Raw genomic sequence first — 15,720 nt, 5'->3', positions numbered from 1 at the left:
TCTTCACCATATCCTTCCATCACCAACACCCAGTGTGAAGATTTCCTGAGCTTATTGTCTTTGCCAGAAAAGCTCACAGATATAACCAAAGGTATAACGACTATTCTCTTACCTGTTTGGGGTACACAGAGAGAGGAGAACAGTGCTTTCCCACACCAGGGAACAATATAACTGGCTCAATTTGCTCAGAACACTCAGGCCCAACTGAGAGCCCCATTGGTTTACAGAAATTGACCGAATTTCACTCTGCAGAAAAAGCAGAAAGAATTTTATATTTGAGATTTCCTTTTACCAACTGCATTCCAAATCAATTTTAAGCAAGATTGAGATTCTTTTTCCTTTCTTCAACAAAACATGTTCTTCATGAAAATGTCCACATCTAACAGCACAGTTCCACATAGGATTCTCCAATTTACAAGCAATTTTTGACTTTTTGTAAAGAGAAAGGTGAACACCATTGCTAAACATATTCCTGAATCAAAGGGGTTCATATAATAAGTGATACTGTCACAGAGGTTAGTAAAGCCATAAGAACTTGAAGCAGAAACACAAACTTGCCACTGCAAGGATAGACACTGTCAAAACTTCTCACCCTAAATCTGATAGTTTTTTCAGCTGACAGCCCAGGTTGTTCTGCTTCTAAGCAGGGAATCCTATCAAGTGTATGCTCTATGTGTTTCACATTATTCTTACCTGTCCAACTCTGCAAGTATGAACAAACATCATGATGTAGGCATGCGCAGCAGTAAGTGCATGTAGCAGAGGTGTGGCCTGCGCTGAGAGGGTAGCATCAGCAACATTACCAGCGCAAGCCAACTCTCGCAACAACACTGATCCCCCAGGGGATTCAATTGGGCGGTGTAATGGCTCCAAGGAGGAGAGTATTGAGTCCAACTGAAGGAGACCTTCCTGAAGGACTTTGGGTTCATGCGACAATGTCTGAAACAAGAATAATAATTACATTGTTAGTAGGCAATGATCTTCATATGCATCGCAGCTTTGCTAGTCACAAAGAAAGCGCTTATCAAAGTCTCCCAAATTTGACAATCATGGGTCTCTCAGGTGATACATGGTACAACCACATTATGAACTCAGATACCAGGTACCTCAAAAACTGTTTCTAAAAAGACAGATGTTGTAAGCCAATCATCCAGAAAAGATGGGAAAACTGGAATGCATTTATTCAAAAGATTAAGCTTTAAGATCAATTACAAATTTTTTCTCAGTAGGAAGCAATAATATTTAAGGGTTCTAAACCATGGAAGCATATCACTATTAAAGTGTCAGTTTCATCATAAGACAAGAAACAATTCTGGGACAGATATCACCTAGGCAACCTATGGATTACATGATCCATTTTTTTTTTTCAAACCTGAGGGAAAAAAATCTGACAGTAAAATATCAATTTCATGCAATTCAAGCACAGGAGAAACTAGGCGTCTTCTTCCGATGTTAAGTAAATCTAAGCCAACTTGCACTACAGCGTTTCTTGTAGGTAGCATGAAGATGCATCCTTTCTTTCCCATGTGTCTTACATGTAACACTGAAATCAATACGTACAGAAAATCGAGTGAAATCATGTCACAATTATGCACACTGAGAAGCCAGTGAGTTAGTATGTCACTATATTGGAGTTTTTGCAGTAATCCCAATGACAGTTTATCGTTTTTGTTTTCTACAGAAATAGAAAAATTTTTCCAAAAATCCATAGGAGATTTCAACAAACCACGTGGTAAAAAGGATCCTGAGAAAAAACAATTAGAGGTCTTGCATTTCCAGATTGCTACTTGATTTCAAATCACAGGAATTCAAACTGTGGTACTGGTATAAAGACAGACATTTAGACCAATGGAACAGAAAAAAGAAGCCAAAGCAAACAGTCAATCTATGGCTTTAACAACGGTGTCAAGACCACTGAATGAAAGTCTTTCAACAAATAGTGCTGGCAAAAACCACATACCTGCATGTGAAAGAATTAAGTTGATACTTATCCTGCACCACATGAAAAAACAACTCACTCTAAAAGGGTATAAGAATTAAATGGCCCACTAAATGCTAAATTCATCAATAGCTGGAAGAAAATCATAGGGTGTAAGTTGCACGACTCTGAGCAATGATTTCTCGAATATAAGACCAAAAGCACAGGAAACAGAAACAAAAGATAAATTGAACTTCGTCGAAAGGAAAACATTTTCGTGTGCCAAACACCACATCGTGCAATTGGATCCACATCATGCAATTGGAAAAATACTTACAAACAATGAATCTAATAGTGCATTAATATATAATATATAGAATTCATTTAAAAGGTGCTACCGACCAACAATTTAAAATGCCACTTCAAAATGTACAAAGGACTTGAACAGACCTTTTTCAAGATATAAGCAAGGGCAAAAATAACATGAAAAGATACTAAACACCAGTGAACTTTAGGAAAATGTAAGGCAAAATTAAAATATCACTTCATACCAAATGTGATGGCAACAGTGAAAAACAATGAAAAGAGATGAAGATGGTTGAGAACTTAGAACCCTTACACATTGCTGGGGCAGATGTACACTGGTAAAGCTGCTATGGAAAATAGTTTGGTGGTTCTTCAAAAAAAAAATATTAAACATAGAATGCCCATTTGATACAACTATCGCAGTTACACATCTTGAAGCATTAAAAGTGAGATGTTCAAGATATGGTACCTGTTTTCAGAGTACCACCATCCGTGATCATCAAAAGGTAGAAGCAATGCAAATATGCATCAACAGATCAAGGGAAAAATGGAGGCTTACACATACAATGAAATAGTATGCAACTTCAGAAAGGGAAAAAAAGTCACAGGTTGCAAAACAAATATACCTAGAGGGCATAATCACACTCAGTGCAATGAGTCACAAGGAGAGAAGTAAGTGCCTCTATATCAGAGTAGTCAAATGTAGAGACAAAAATTAGAATGACAGTTGCTAAGGGCAGGAGGGAAGGGAAAATGAGAAGTAGTTGTTCAGCCTTTCAACACAGACTTCTGGAGATTGGTTACACTACCATGTGACTGAACTATACATTCCAAATGGTTAAGATAGCAAGTTTCACATCATGTATGATTTACCAAAAGTAGGAAAAGTAAGCTAAAGGATGTTCATTTTTAGTTAAGAATCGATTAGTGAACTATGCAAGTCAATGACACTAAAAATATATATGGAAATAATTCAAAATTCATTGAGGGGTAGTCAACATTGTCAACGTGGCATAAAGTTGCTCTGCTGCTGGCTTCAGTGCTTCTATCCCGTATTGTACTAATTGATGTTCCAGTTGCTCCCCTTCTAATCCAGCTCTCTGCTAATGCATCTGAGCAAGCATGAGAAGATGGCCTCAACGCCTGGGCCTCTGCCAGGCATTTGTGAGACACCTGGATGAAACTCCTGGCTTCTGCCTTGTCCAGTACTGTCTCTTCAGGCCATCTGCAGAATGAACTAGTGGGAAAAAAGCCTCTCATTCTCCATGAATCTTGGAAAACATTCGCTGAAAAGGGACTAAAAAGTTCATTTTGGTGGAAAAAAAAGTTCATGAAGAACATATATGATGAACAAACTCCTGGGTGAATATGAAATTTTTTTTTCCACCAAAAGAATTAATTAAGTATCCTTGTGTCTCTTTCTAACAAGAAAGGTCGTGAAGCAGTAAAAATGCCAGATTGTTAAAAAAAAAAAACTCATTAATAAAACCCAGCTGCAATTTTTTTCGTGTAGATAAACTCACTTCTACCTCCAATAAACTCTAAATGATGCTAGAACTACACCAAATTTAGGAAAAGAAAAAAAGGTGAGAAATAATTTGGCACACTATATATTATTAGTCACAAAGTTAACCTATATAACGTAATACACATGTATTATTTGTTAGCTTAAGGTGAGACCACAGTAAGAACATATGCAGAACTATTACAGATATACGTATTTGGCCAATGCTTCTTACCAATATGGATTTGCAGACACCTGCAACAGCCTGACAGGCAGCAGATGTGGGAAAGTCAATGGGTAGATTGGGAAGACCCAAAATGGTAACCAAAGGCAAGAGTCCTTTCTGATTCACAAATTCCTGGCAGTGGTCATCTGTTGTATTGTTGCTCAGAATAGATTCCACAAATTTCATCTAGGTAATGAAAATTTTTTAAGAAATGTTAGAGCCTGCCACTTCAAACTAGAAGGCCACCTTGGAGTAAGGACAAAGGCAGCTTTGTAGTCATTACATCACGACGTTATAGTACATCAATGCCTCAGGTACATAGGGACAGATTTATGATACAGACTCTAAGAAAATTCTGGCAAACAGTGAATAATTACATCTTTTTTCTAAACTACCTTATCAATCATACCGAGAATCAAATAATTCGAGGGCACAAAACTTAAGTGACTTGCTCAGCGCCACACTAGGAATTACTGTCAGTCCTATCCTGTTAACACATTTACTCAGTGCTTTTTGCATTGCATTATTTCTCTGCAGAGGAAAACAAATTATTTTAAATACAAAGGAAACCTGGAATTCCAGAAGAGTGATTTGAACCAAAGTGGTTTTCAGGAAAAAATGTGGGCAACAAACCTAAGTAAAAGTAATCATTTTTGGATCACTTGAAGTGCTTCATCAACTAGAACAAGTTCTAAATGGGCTTTCTATTATTAATAAAACCAAGTCGGAAGATTCATACTCTTCCCACTTTTTTTTTTTTTTACATACTGGAAGTTAAATGAAGAATCCATGCCAGAATTAATGGATATAACTCAGAAAACATAGGATTGGCCTAGCAAAGTTCACTTTCCTTCTCTTTGGATTCTAATTATAAAACAGAGCAGAAAATTGGCAGTAAAAGAGAGGGCAAAGGCCACTAGTTCTGGGCAAGCCAGTATGATATAACAAAAACAAAAGGCTTGCACCTTGTTCCCCCCTCTGTGTCCTGAAGAGCCAAACTGGAGACAGGCATTTAACTCAACAGTACAATAGCCCCAACTGGACCCTCAGGCACCACACAGAATGCTTAGTTTGATTCCTGCATCCTCAACCTTTCACCCTGGGAAGCAGATGGCTTGCCACCCATTTGGGATACCTAGATGAGTTTTCTGGCTTTAGCCTAGCCCAACCATGTCTATTAGGGGCATTTAGTGAATAAACATGTAGACGGAATTTTTTGTCTCCTTCAAATGAAGACAAATTTTTTAAATAAAAAAGCCTCAGCAAAATTAAATTTGGAGTTTACTAGATTCTATGATAACCACACACATTTTCCAGAAAAGCACACACCTTCACTCAGTTTCCCATACAATGAATCTTACCACATTAAGGATGTAATCCATGAGGGGAATAGGAATACGTTCCTCTGTACCAACAACCCTGTCAAGGGAGAAAAGAATGAGTTACACAGAAATTCACAACAGCAGTGTGAGAGATTAAAGTGAGGAAAGGGACAGGGAGATTCCAGTTAGTCACAGTCCATAGTGTAGGAGTCTTGAGACTTATATATTATAGAAAAAAATAAGGGGAAATTTTGAAGATAGCTTCCCTGGCCAGATGAGGCTTGAGACCAGAAAAGGAAAACAAGAGAAGCCTTCGCAACCTCAGCATCTGTATGTATCATAAAAGAAATTACCCAATCTCAAGATAACTACTGTTGGAGGATTCATTCACAAGAAAACATTTTAAGTTCAACTGAAAGTCTTTATCTACACATTAGCTTAAGTAAAGAGGCTAAAGACAGAAAGAAATATCTTACCATGTTCTTATACCAAGTTTAAATTTACAAGAAGTAGGAAATGGAATTGAATTTTGTTCAAAAAATCATATTAAGACTATGGAAATAAGGGATTGAAAGTTTATTTAGGTACAAAAATTAAAAATCCATGAGTAGTTTTTTTTAAAGTAACTTATGGAAAAATGACTTCTATATTGAAATGAACCAAATATATTTCAAAGACAACTCGCAAGAAAGAGTAAAACAGAAATGGAAAAATGCGGCATTTTAGACACAGGTCCTTGGAACAGACTGGGGCATGAAGGGGAGATATGGGGAAGGGGAGAAAAGACAGAAACAAGAGGTAGGGGTAGAAGAGAAGCCAAGAAACTAATTGTCACATCTAAGCAAGACAAAATGTGAATAAGGATGTGCCAGGAATGGAGAAGCGAAATGCTAACTTGCAAATCAAATGGATGGAGAGCTAATGTGAATGGCTTCAGAGATCACCTAGCCAGGGCTAGAGTTTGGGTAGGTTATTTCAAACATCCTCAAGGCAAATTGCAGGGTAGGAGTTTGTATAAGGGAGGAGAATCTATAAGTCACGTCAAACAATTCTGGGGGAACACCATACCTTTTCTTGACCATCCTCCTCAGAAAATATCGCAGCACACTGTTACTTATACCAATCATCCATCTCAACCTGGCCTTACCTCACTGGGAAGAACCCAGAGATTTACCTCTTACAAACAAGGAATGTATGGGTGGCTCCAGCCCAAACAGGCATCAGACAAAGATGCCTTCATAAAAGACAAAGCCACAGAGTAAATGAAGTAATATGATGAAGGAGCTCTCCCTTGATTTCCTACTTTGCTGGCTACTCCTATTGTGTAGGCTCTGAGGAACAGGAACAAAGTCATTCAGCCTAAATAGTAACTCACCCCATTCCACATATATGGTCATCTAAAAAAAATAATTTGAATCTCAATATAATTTTAAATTTTGGTCCAATGCATCTAGATCACACCCTTACAATGAATGATTTATTCTAATTAAAACCCCATTTCCCCCCTATTATCAAAACATACACATTCAACTGAAATTTATGCATATATTTATGATGGTAGAAGCACTAATCATAAGTACAGGAGAGTTCCATATTTAGTGACCAGGAAAACATGTCCCTTTTCTTTATAGAGTAGTCAGAGAAATGAACTCTCTCTCCAAGGCAATGTGGAGGTAGCTGGATGTCTTAAAAACAAAAGAGCCTCTCATTAGTTGCCCCCAACCTCAGAGAACAGATGGTTCCCTGTTATTTAAGTTCCAGAGGACATAACCTATTTATCTGATATCACTGCTCACAAGAGGTAACTATTAAGCTAGGGACACTAAAGGAAATCAATCACATAACCAACCATGGTGCCTGAAATATAAATCCTGGATACTTACAATATATACTTGTTTGCAACAGTATCGAGTTTTCTGGGCTCAAAACATTTTGGAATGGGCCCCACAAGGTAGCTTAGTGGTTAAAGGCCCTCGCCTTGCATGTCCTGGGTGCTCTACTTCCCTCCAGATCCCTGCTTTGGCCTGGGAAAGCAGATGACAGCACAAAGCCTTGGGACCCTGCACCTGTGTGGGAGATGCCCAAGAGGCTCGGGGCTCCTGGCTTCTGATAGGCTCAGAGACTGCTATTGTGGACACATGGAACAAGCAGATGGAAGAAATTTACCTCATTTTCTCCATAAATCTGACTTTTCAATAAAAAAACAATTTGGAAGGCAGAAAAGATTATATCAAAGACAAATAGTACTATTTGGTGAAAACATCTCACTGTAGACCGTACTCCATGGATCTGGGACAATACTCTGAATTCCAAGAACACATATAAGCAAAACTGCTAAATATCAGTCTCTGGCTCTGAAGAAGGAAAAAGAGCATCGCCCTACTCTGAGGTAAAATAAAACCCGAAAACCCCAATTCTGTCAATACATTAACACAACAACCAAAAGACACAAGTCACTGAATGAGACCATAAGGATGAATCGTTAAACCACGAAACAACAATGAGGGAAGAAAGCAAGCAGGCATACACAGACATGACACACATATGTAAGACTCCATTTGTAAGATCCTTACATTCACAAAATATTCCTGAACAGAAAGTTACCTTACAACAAAATGAAAATGAGTAGGTATCTGGTATCTCACTTTTGGTTGCCAACTCAAAACTCAAAATCTATATAGTTTACTACAGGGACAGTTATATTTCAATAACAATTACCAGGAACAATATATGCATGTATGTGTATGTATTTTTGTGTGAAACACTAAAAGGATGAGAGCAATGAAACCAGTTTTTATGAAGGTTCCACTATTAAGAGGAAAGTAATAAGACATATGGCAAGGGTGATACAGATACCAAGTATCTCCAAGCCTCTTCCTCAGAGTGGCAGAACATACACATCTACTACCATGAACGCCTGAGATAAGATGATAAACCTTTCCCTTTTTAACATCCTCTGGCTTTCACAATGAACCCAGAGCCTTAATAAGTCTCTTGCCATAATCCATTCAGTGAACTAATGGAAGGTTCAAAAGATAGCATAGAGAAAAAAACTACATACATTTAGCAGTGGAGGCTCTTGATTGTCTTATGTGAATGATAAAGTAATACACTCATACCTATGTTACTGCTATGATGCAGCAACTATTTTGCATCTAGGAAGATACCTGTGAATTTTCCCTGTGGTAGAATATTTGATAGATGATCTTATCTATTCAACTAAATCAATGCTTAGTGAATGATTACCTACCATATATACTTGGGAACAAACTGCTGAATGAAAACACTGTCCTTGAGGAGCTTAGAAATTAGTGAGAAGACATTATCACATATGCAGAATCTCAACAAGTGTTGGGAGAATAAGGTTGACATCTATAAAAGTTCCTTTCATCCTGAGTCCCAAGTTTGCAATTCCAGAAATAGTTCAATGACATAATGATAACTTTAAAGTAAAAGAAGCTTTGGTTTTTGTCTAGTATTGGTTGCAGCTTTTGGTGAGTGATGTCTTTGGTGAGTGAGTCATGTCTTTCAAGTCAGAACATAAATAAATAATAAATAAATGGGGGTCATGGAGAAAACATTAATTTAGCTGAACCATCTGAAGTGGGCATATGAAATCTAGGGGTCCATTAGATCTTCAGGTAGATATGCAGATCATACACACACTGATTTCGATCACTATGACCTGTGTTTGGGAGGCCCCATGACAACAATTAGGGGTGTTGCTAAGAAAGCAGTAAGACTATGACTCCTTACACATGAACAATCTTCCTTCTTTCCAAGATGATTCCCGTCACAGCCCAGGAAAAAGAACATTAAAGAAAATGTAGGCAGAATATAGGCAGTTTTCCTTCTCAAAAGCAATGTACATGGAACTTCACGTCACATCAAAATTACTATTACCACGTAGAGTACCAAGAGGACATACACATTTTTGCATTGATGCTTGCACATGTGTATCAAACTTTTCTCACCCTTAATCTTTTTGTTAAGTTCCAAACTGCCCATCTTGATCAACTCAAACCTACTCGGAGTCTCACCTTCTCAGAATTTGTATATATAGAACAACATAAATGAGTATGTGCATCATGGTTGCTGGAATACAGGTGACTAAGAGTTACAGATATAGGGTTACTTCAGGTGAATATCATAAGCTCAAACAGCCTGGCACGGTATGCACGACCAGCAAGCAGCCTTTAAGGCAACCCCCATCACGACTCAAACCCAGGTAGACATTTCTTACACACAGCAAATCTTTTAAACAAATAGCAATGAGAAGGAATATGTTATGCCTGGTTATGTCTATTGCATCCCAAAGCTCTCTGTTTTGAAAAAAAAAAATTACAATATCAAATGAGTAATACCAAAACAGCAACAATGAATTCCTGTGACTCTTAGTTTGTAGGAGATGTGCTTCAAAAGTGCAATGTGGGGTTGTGCATTTGGACTAGGAAGTCGGGACCCACATACATTCAAGAAGCTGGGTTTGAATCTTAGCTCCACTCCAAGTTTCCTGGTAATTCACACCGAGAGGCACTGGGTGATGATTCAAGTGGTGAGCCACCGACATGGAAGACATGGACAGGGATCGTGGCTCCAGTCTTTGGCCTGGCCCATTCCTGATCTCAAAGGTAGACAGGGAGTAAAACAGTGGGAGCTCTCAAACCATTTGTCTCTCTGCCTTTCAAACAAGAAGTACAAAGTGTTTTATTATATTCTTGAAGCAATCAAGGAGTCATTGATGTGGATTATCAGTCAACAAACGGAAAATAACTCTTCTGTGCAAAGCCCAGCAACCTGATTTACTGAATTGCGATTCAACTTCCCAAACACCTTCCCGAATGAGAGCTTCATAATGCAACAACTTTTACCACAAACAACACACACTGGTTCAAAAACGGAAAATTATATATACTCTTACGGCACTAAATACTTTAAAATGATCTAATATAACATTGCACCTTTTATAACTGAAAAGAACACTCACAGATCTATTTTGTCAACACTTACTGCTGATTAGGCTCGTTTTCATTCTGCTGGGTAGAATTAAAGCTCTGCATGGCCTGTACTTCCTCTTCCTCCTCATCCTCACTAGAAGCTTCTTCTGCAGCATGATTAGACCTTGGGGGAGGGGCACTGGCAGTGCCATCTGCCTTCTGGATCGAGGGTTTCTGACAGATGTATTTAGGGTCTCTTCCAAGATTACAGATTTCTTCAAGTAACTGAAAGTGGAAGTAAGATTCCATATCAGTAATTAAGGAGAAATGACTAATGATTTTGAGAATACAATGTTTTTTTCCAAACTATCTTATACATATATTTTCTGTAAAGTTAAGTAATTTGGCTCACTTTGCTGCTTAAGTCACAGATCTGACTTCTATTTTACCAAGGAACACCAACTCATGAGTTACAAATCCTAAACAGCAACTGGCAAGGTGAAGAGACAGGGTTCAGGCTGGCAATCAAGAAAAAAGCTCAGGGCCCGGCGTGGCTAAAGTCCCTGCTTTGAACACGCCGGGATCCCAGCAGCCCTACTTCCCATTCAGCTCCCTGCTTGTGGCCTGGGAAAGCAGTTGAGGAAGGCCCAAAGCCTTGGGACCCAGCACCCGTGTGGGAGACTTGGAAGAGATCCTGGCTCCTGGCTTCAGATTGGTGCAACTCCGGCCACTTGTGGTACAGCAGGTAAACCCAGGCACAGGTTCTACTCGTAGCTGCTCCACTTCAATCCATCCCACTGCTAACAGCCTGGGAAAGCAGAAGATGGCTCAAGTGTTCGGGCCCATGTCACCCACAAAGGAGACCAAGAAAAAGCTCCAGCCTCAGTCCTGCCCATCCTCGAGATCTGTTACCATTTGGGATGGAAGATCTTCCCTTGTCTTTTGCTTTTCCCTCTTACTGAAACTCTGCCTTTCAAATATTTTTCATAAGAAAAAAAGATCAGGGAACTGTGACTAGAAATGGTAATGCACTTTTGCAAAAAACAAGTAAAAAAAAAAAAAAAACTCAAGATGTTCACATTAAAGAAAGAAATTATTTCCATAATGAAATTGATCCTCAATCTGTAACAGTCAAGATGAACAGACTTCATTATGAAAGACCTAAGTACAATGACAATCTTTTCTAAAACCTTGTCCTGAATGACCTGCTACGGTCCTACGTCACAGGACATGGCAACTTCATACCTTAATGATGGCAGTTGTTGCATCCGTTTTGAGTGTGGGCTGATGTCTCATGAGCTCATCGACAGCACTCCCGAGGTTGGAGGCAGTATCCCCTAAGAAACAAAAGAGATTGTTAGAAGTTTATGAAAAACAGAGCTACTTTTGGTCCGTACCAACACGAGGCGGAAAGAAGAAACTGAGCCGACGCTTGTGATTTCCCAATGACAAACTTCCCTTTGTACCAAACCACCACCCAATCCCTGATGGGGAGGAAGGAATCACACAATTACACTACATCCTTTAACGCAGGTGTGTGTGGCACTCCTCCCTGGAAATCTCTACTGTAGAGATTTCAAAACTAGTCTGGAATAAGACAGAAATAGGCATAAACTATTATCCTCGGGCAGTCTAAGGGGTAGTCAACGGTACAAAGCACATTTTTAAAAACTGGAATCAATCTGGAACTCCTACATTCTTGCTAATAATTCCATGTTTGGGAGTTAAGTCTAGTCAGCTGTATATCATCTTCAGAGACGTGGATACCAGAGTATCACATTACCAGGAAGAATGCCTAACCACTCCATATTCCTCACTCTAGTAGCCTACATGGTACATCTGGACATCAAGCACTGCTTCTGGCATTCAGGACAGCGCAATAGCAACTTACTGAGAGGAACAGAAATACTGAAAATAGGCTAAAGATGAAGCATTCGCTTCTACCTGTGATATAATGCATAGAGCCAAAAAACTACATGAGCTTATGAGGACTTTTCCTGGCCAAATAATGCAATTTTCTATTATACAGTAATCCCTGGCAACATACCAAGAGGATCTGAACTCCTCCTCCTCCGCATAGCTGGGAGGTAATCTGGAGACAGAAGAACTTTGAAGAGACGTTCAAATGGCTGACACTGTACAAAAGACTGAAGACCTCGGGCATTCAAGCATAGTGCACTGAATACATTTGGAAGGGAGCCAAGGACTTCACGGGTAGCAGGAACCTAGAGAGAAGATAAAGTAAATTTGAATAGATTTCAAAGAATTCAGGTATAGATGCTAGGAAAATCTGGCCAGGGGTACGCATCGACAGACAGCAAGGGTTTTTGTAACAACCGTTATATTCAGCATGATATGCATAACATGGGCAACTTTTCAACTCTGTGTGTTCCCCAGTATAGCACAAAGGACTCACATCCTTGATGAGCAGTGCATGCAGCATGACATCTGTTAATCCATTGTCCTGGAGCGAGGACAGCAGTGATGGTTCTTGAAATACAAACACAGTCACCACTTCAGTAGCTACAAAGATGAGAAAATATGGGACACTTAGTGGTGACTCACAGGTATTAAGAGCAAAAATACTCAAAGGATTCAGAAATACATACTTAACGTAAAATAATTTAAGCATGTACCAAGCACGAGAGAGCCCCAGAGACTAATCCTAATAATAATCCAGTGACCTTCTAGCTTTTATCAGCATTTTAGATGAGATTATACAATTTGAACTTTAACTGTAATATGCATAATATAACCTCAATTACTTTGAATAGCTGCATAGGGTTTCATTAAACATACATACCACAAGGTATATAAACCAGTCTCCTTCTGTGATACAGAACACAGTACAGTATAAACCTGAAACAAGTTTTCAGGAGAGACTATGCATGCTAAACAGAATAAAATAGAATAACCAGAATCAGAGAAATATATAGAGATCTTTAAGGTGTCTAATCAAATAATACATCAGAACTCAAAGTAACCTAGTCAAATTTGTGAATGCTAACATAAAGAAATTGATACTAGATTCTCCAAATCAAAACAGAAAATGATCTATGAAAGAAGAGAAACCAGTCTGCTGGTATATAGCATTTGAACATCACAGGAAACATCCAGTAATTTCTAACAGTATAATATCTTAAACTTTGTCTAAGGATGTACTGGTGTTGTAGCCTAGGGGGTTAAGCCGCTGCCTCTGATGTGAATATCCCATAAAAGTGACAATTATAGTACGGGCTGCTCTCCTCTATCCAGCTACCTGTTAATGGCCTGGGAAAGGAAGCAGATGGCCCCAATGCTTGGGTCACTGCCATCAAAATTGGAGATCCAGAAGCAGGTCCTGGTTCTTTGGCCTGGACAAGTCTCAACCATTGAGGCCAAAAAATACTCCTTTAAAACACACAAGAATAGTGTGAAAAATAGTTAGACTGAAAATCTAAAAATGTGAAAACCAGACAAGATAAATATCTGGCCCAAGGCTCAAATAAATGCTAAGAGATTCTGAGCCATAGGTGTGTCTTAAGGGTATCTGGGTAGACCTTTTAACAGTATTTAGTTCCCATGGCAATCAATATTAAAACAGGATTCTAGATGGATTTTATTAGAGGCTGAATAAAGATTATGATTTTTTTATGTATTGACTTGAGAGGAAGAGAACAAGTGAGTGCATGCATGCTAGACCCATCTACTAACTCGAACCCAAATTCAAGCAATTGGAAATGGACACCAAACGGGAGCCAGGAACTCAATGACAGCAACCAATCACTAGAACCATACGTGATTGCCTTGAGAATGGCCTTAACAGGAAGCAGGAATTGGGCATCAGGTGGAGAATCAATCCCGAGCATCCTGATATAGAGCACACATCCTACCAATATCTTCACTAGCAAAATGCCTATCTACAGACATGATTTCTGTTCATAACTATACATGAAAAGTAAGTATATCATAAGCAGGCCAGAGATACAAAAACCTCATCACAAATAATTTATATCATGGACCTGGCACGACAGTGTAATGGTTAGGGTCCTCGCCTTGAACGCACCAGGATCCTGTGTGCCCACAGGTTCTAATCCCAGAAGCTCTACTTCCCATCCAGCTCCCTGCTTGTGGCCTGGGAAAGTAGTTGAGGAAGGCCCAAAGCCTTGGGACCCTGCACCTGTGTACAAGACCCAGAAAGAGATGCCTGGCTCCTGGCTTCAGATCAGCGCAGCACCGGCCATTGTGGCCACTTGGGGAGTGAATCATCGGACGGAAGATCTTCCTCTCTGTCTCTCCTCTCTGCATATCTGCCTTTCTAATACAAATAAATAAATCTTAAAAAAAAAAAAAAACAACTTTCTGTGATCTAAGAAAACCTTACTTAAAAAAAAAATAATCTATATCCCATGGCTTATTAACAGTTGGAAATAAACAAGTATGCATTTGAAAAAAAAAAAAGTCCTAACCAATAATAAAGATACATAATCTCAGGCATCACCTTTACTTACCTAAGAGGAAAAGTGATGGGCCATAGTATTCTGCATTGCTGATGATGTGTTTCAGGGAGGTAGGCAGAGAACCATCCATCACTGAAAGAAAGTGAACATCAATGAGAACGTGATCAGGAGGAGTGAGGAAAATGAAACAATGCTACATATAGCACACTCTGGCTAACAAAGTCCCTATTAATTCTGATCAGAAGGCCTTTCTGTGTATTTTGCTAGTTATTCTTCAGTCACCAATGAAAACACAAGCACAGAAGTTCTGAGAGAGGTAGGAGCATGGGAAGTCAACACAAAGACAAAAGTAGAAAAACGAAAAACTGATGAGCTACTAAGAAAACAGTGAGCCACTAACAAGGTCCTGAAAAAGTGATATCAACCAACTAGAACAATTCAAACTGGCCTGGCCTTTCCCTAAGCCTCCAGGGTAAGAGAAATATGTGTCAAAAAGAGCATGTAAGGATGAGGAGAGCATGCTTCGGAAGCAGTTTTGCAGAGTAAAAAGTACCATGTCGTATGCCATCTGAGAAAGCAGGGTCCTGAATCGCTTTCTTGAGGAAGTTCAACATGGATTTGAGAAGTGCTGCCCGCTGTGGAATACACTGCACACCTGGCAAGAGAAAACAATAAGAAAATTTAAGCTCTGCCAACACTGTGATATTCACTACTTCAGTAACTCAAGTAACTGTGAAATATCACAGAGAAACTGCTCTACACACCAGGTCGAGAGCTGGGGCCATGGCCAGGACCAGGGCCAGGGCCAGGGCCAGGCCCAGGGCCAGGGCCAGGCCCAGGGCCAGTGCCAGGCACAGAACAAGAAGAGATGTTAGCACTGTTGTTAGAACTTGGTGTCCTTAATTCGACATCAAGCCGCTGTTCCATGGGGTTCGATGAGCCTGGACTGCTCTCCATATTCACATCTGCAACTGAAGTGCAAATTATAATAAATAATTAGCATGGAAGGCACTCCACAAAGAGGTTATTCTTGATCAAACCAATTTCTTTCATCAACTGAAGTGAATG

At 39.3% G+C, this 15,720-nt stretch overlaps 1 protein-coding gene across 2 annotated transcripts in view; it reads right to left on the bottom strand.

Annotated features, from left to right (window-relative positions):
* The window catches only part of HUWE1 (HECT, UBA and WWE domain containing E3 ubiquitin protein ligase 1), a 115,594-nt gene that overhangs the window by 53,009 nt on the left and 46,865 nt on the right, over nt 1–15,720 (bottom strand). The window contains exons 17-27 of one of the 2 annotated variants that reach the window (XM_040998236.1): nt 15,417–15,623; nt 15,206–15,307; nt 14,704–14,784; nt 12,630–12,736; nt 12,261–12,438; nt 11,459–11,550; nt 10,287–10,498; nt 5,316–5,373; nt 3,964–4,140; nt 694–939; nt 113–246 (exon numbers count right to left, since the gene is read on the bottom strand). In XM_040998236.1, the coding sequence (XP_040854170.1) occupies nt 113–246; nt 694–939; nt 3,964–4,140; nt 5,316–5,373; nt 10,287–10,498; nt 11,459–11,550; nt 12,261–12,438; nt 12,630–12,736; nt 14,704–14,784; nt 15,206–15,307; nt 15,417–15,623 (1,594 nt within the window). The remainder of the gene's footprint in view (nt 1–112; nt 247–693; nt 940–3,963; nt 4,141–5,315; nt 5,374–10,286; nt 10,499–11,458; nt 11,551–12,260; nt 12,439–12,629; nt 12,737–14,703; nt 14,785–15,205; nt 15,308–15,416; nt 15,624–15,720) is intronic. The other variant, XM_040998245.1, reaches the window with a different exon arrangement.

The sequence above is a fragment of the Ochotona curzoniae genome, unplaced genomic scaffold, assembly GCF_017591425.1.
Source record: "Ochotona curzoniae isolate NIBS_2020 unplaced genomic scaffold, NIBS_Ocur_1.0 contig_1274, whole genome shotgun sequence".
NCBI lineage: Eukaryota > Metazoa > Chordata > Mammalia > Lagomorpha > Ochotonidae > Ochotona > Ochotona curzoniae.
This window is presented reverse-complemented; position numbering and strand designations above follow the sequence as displayed.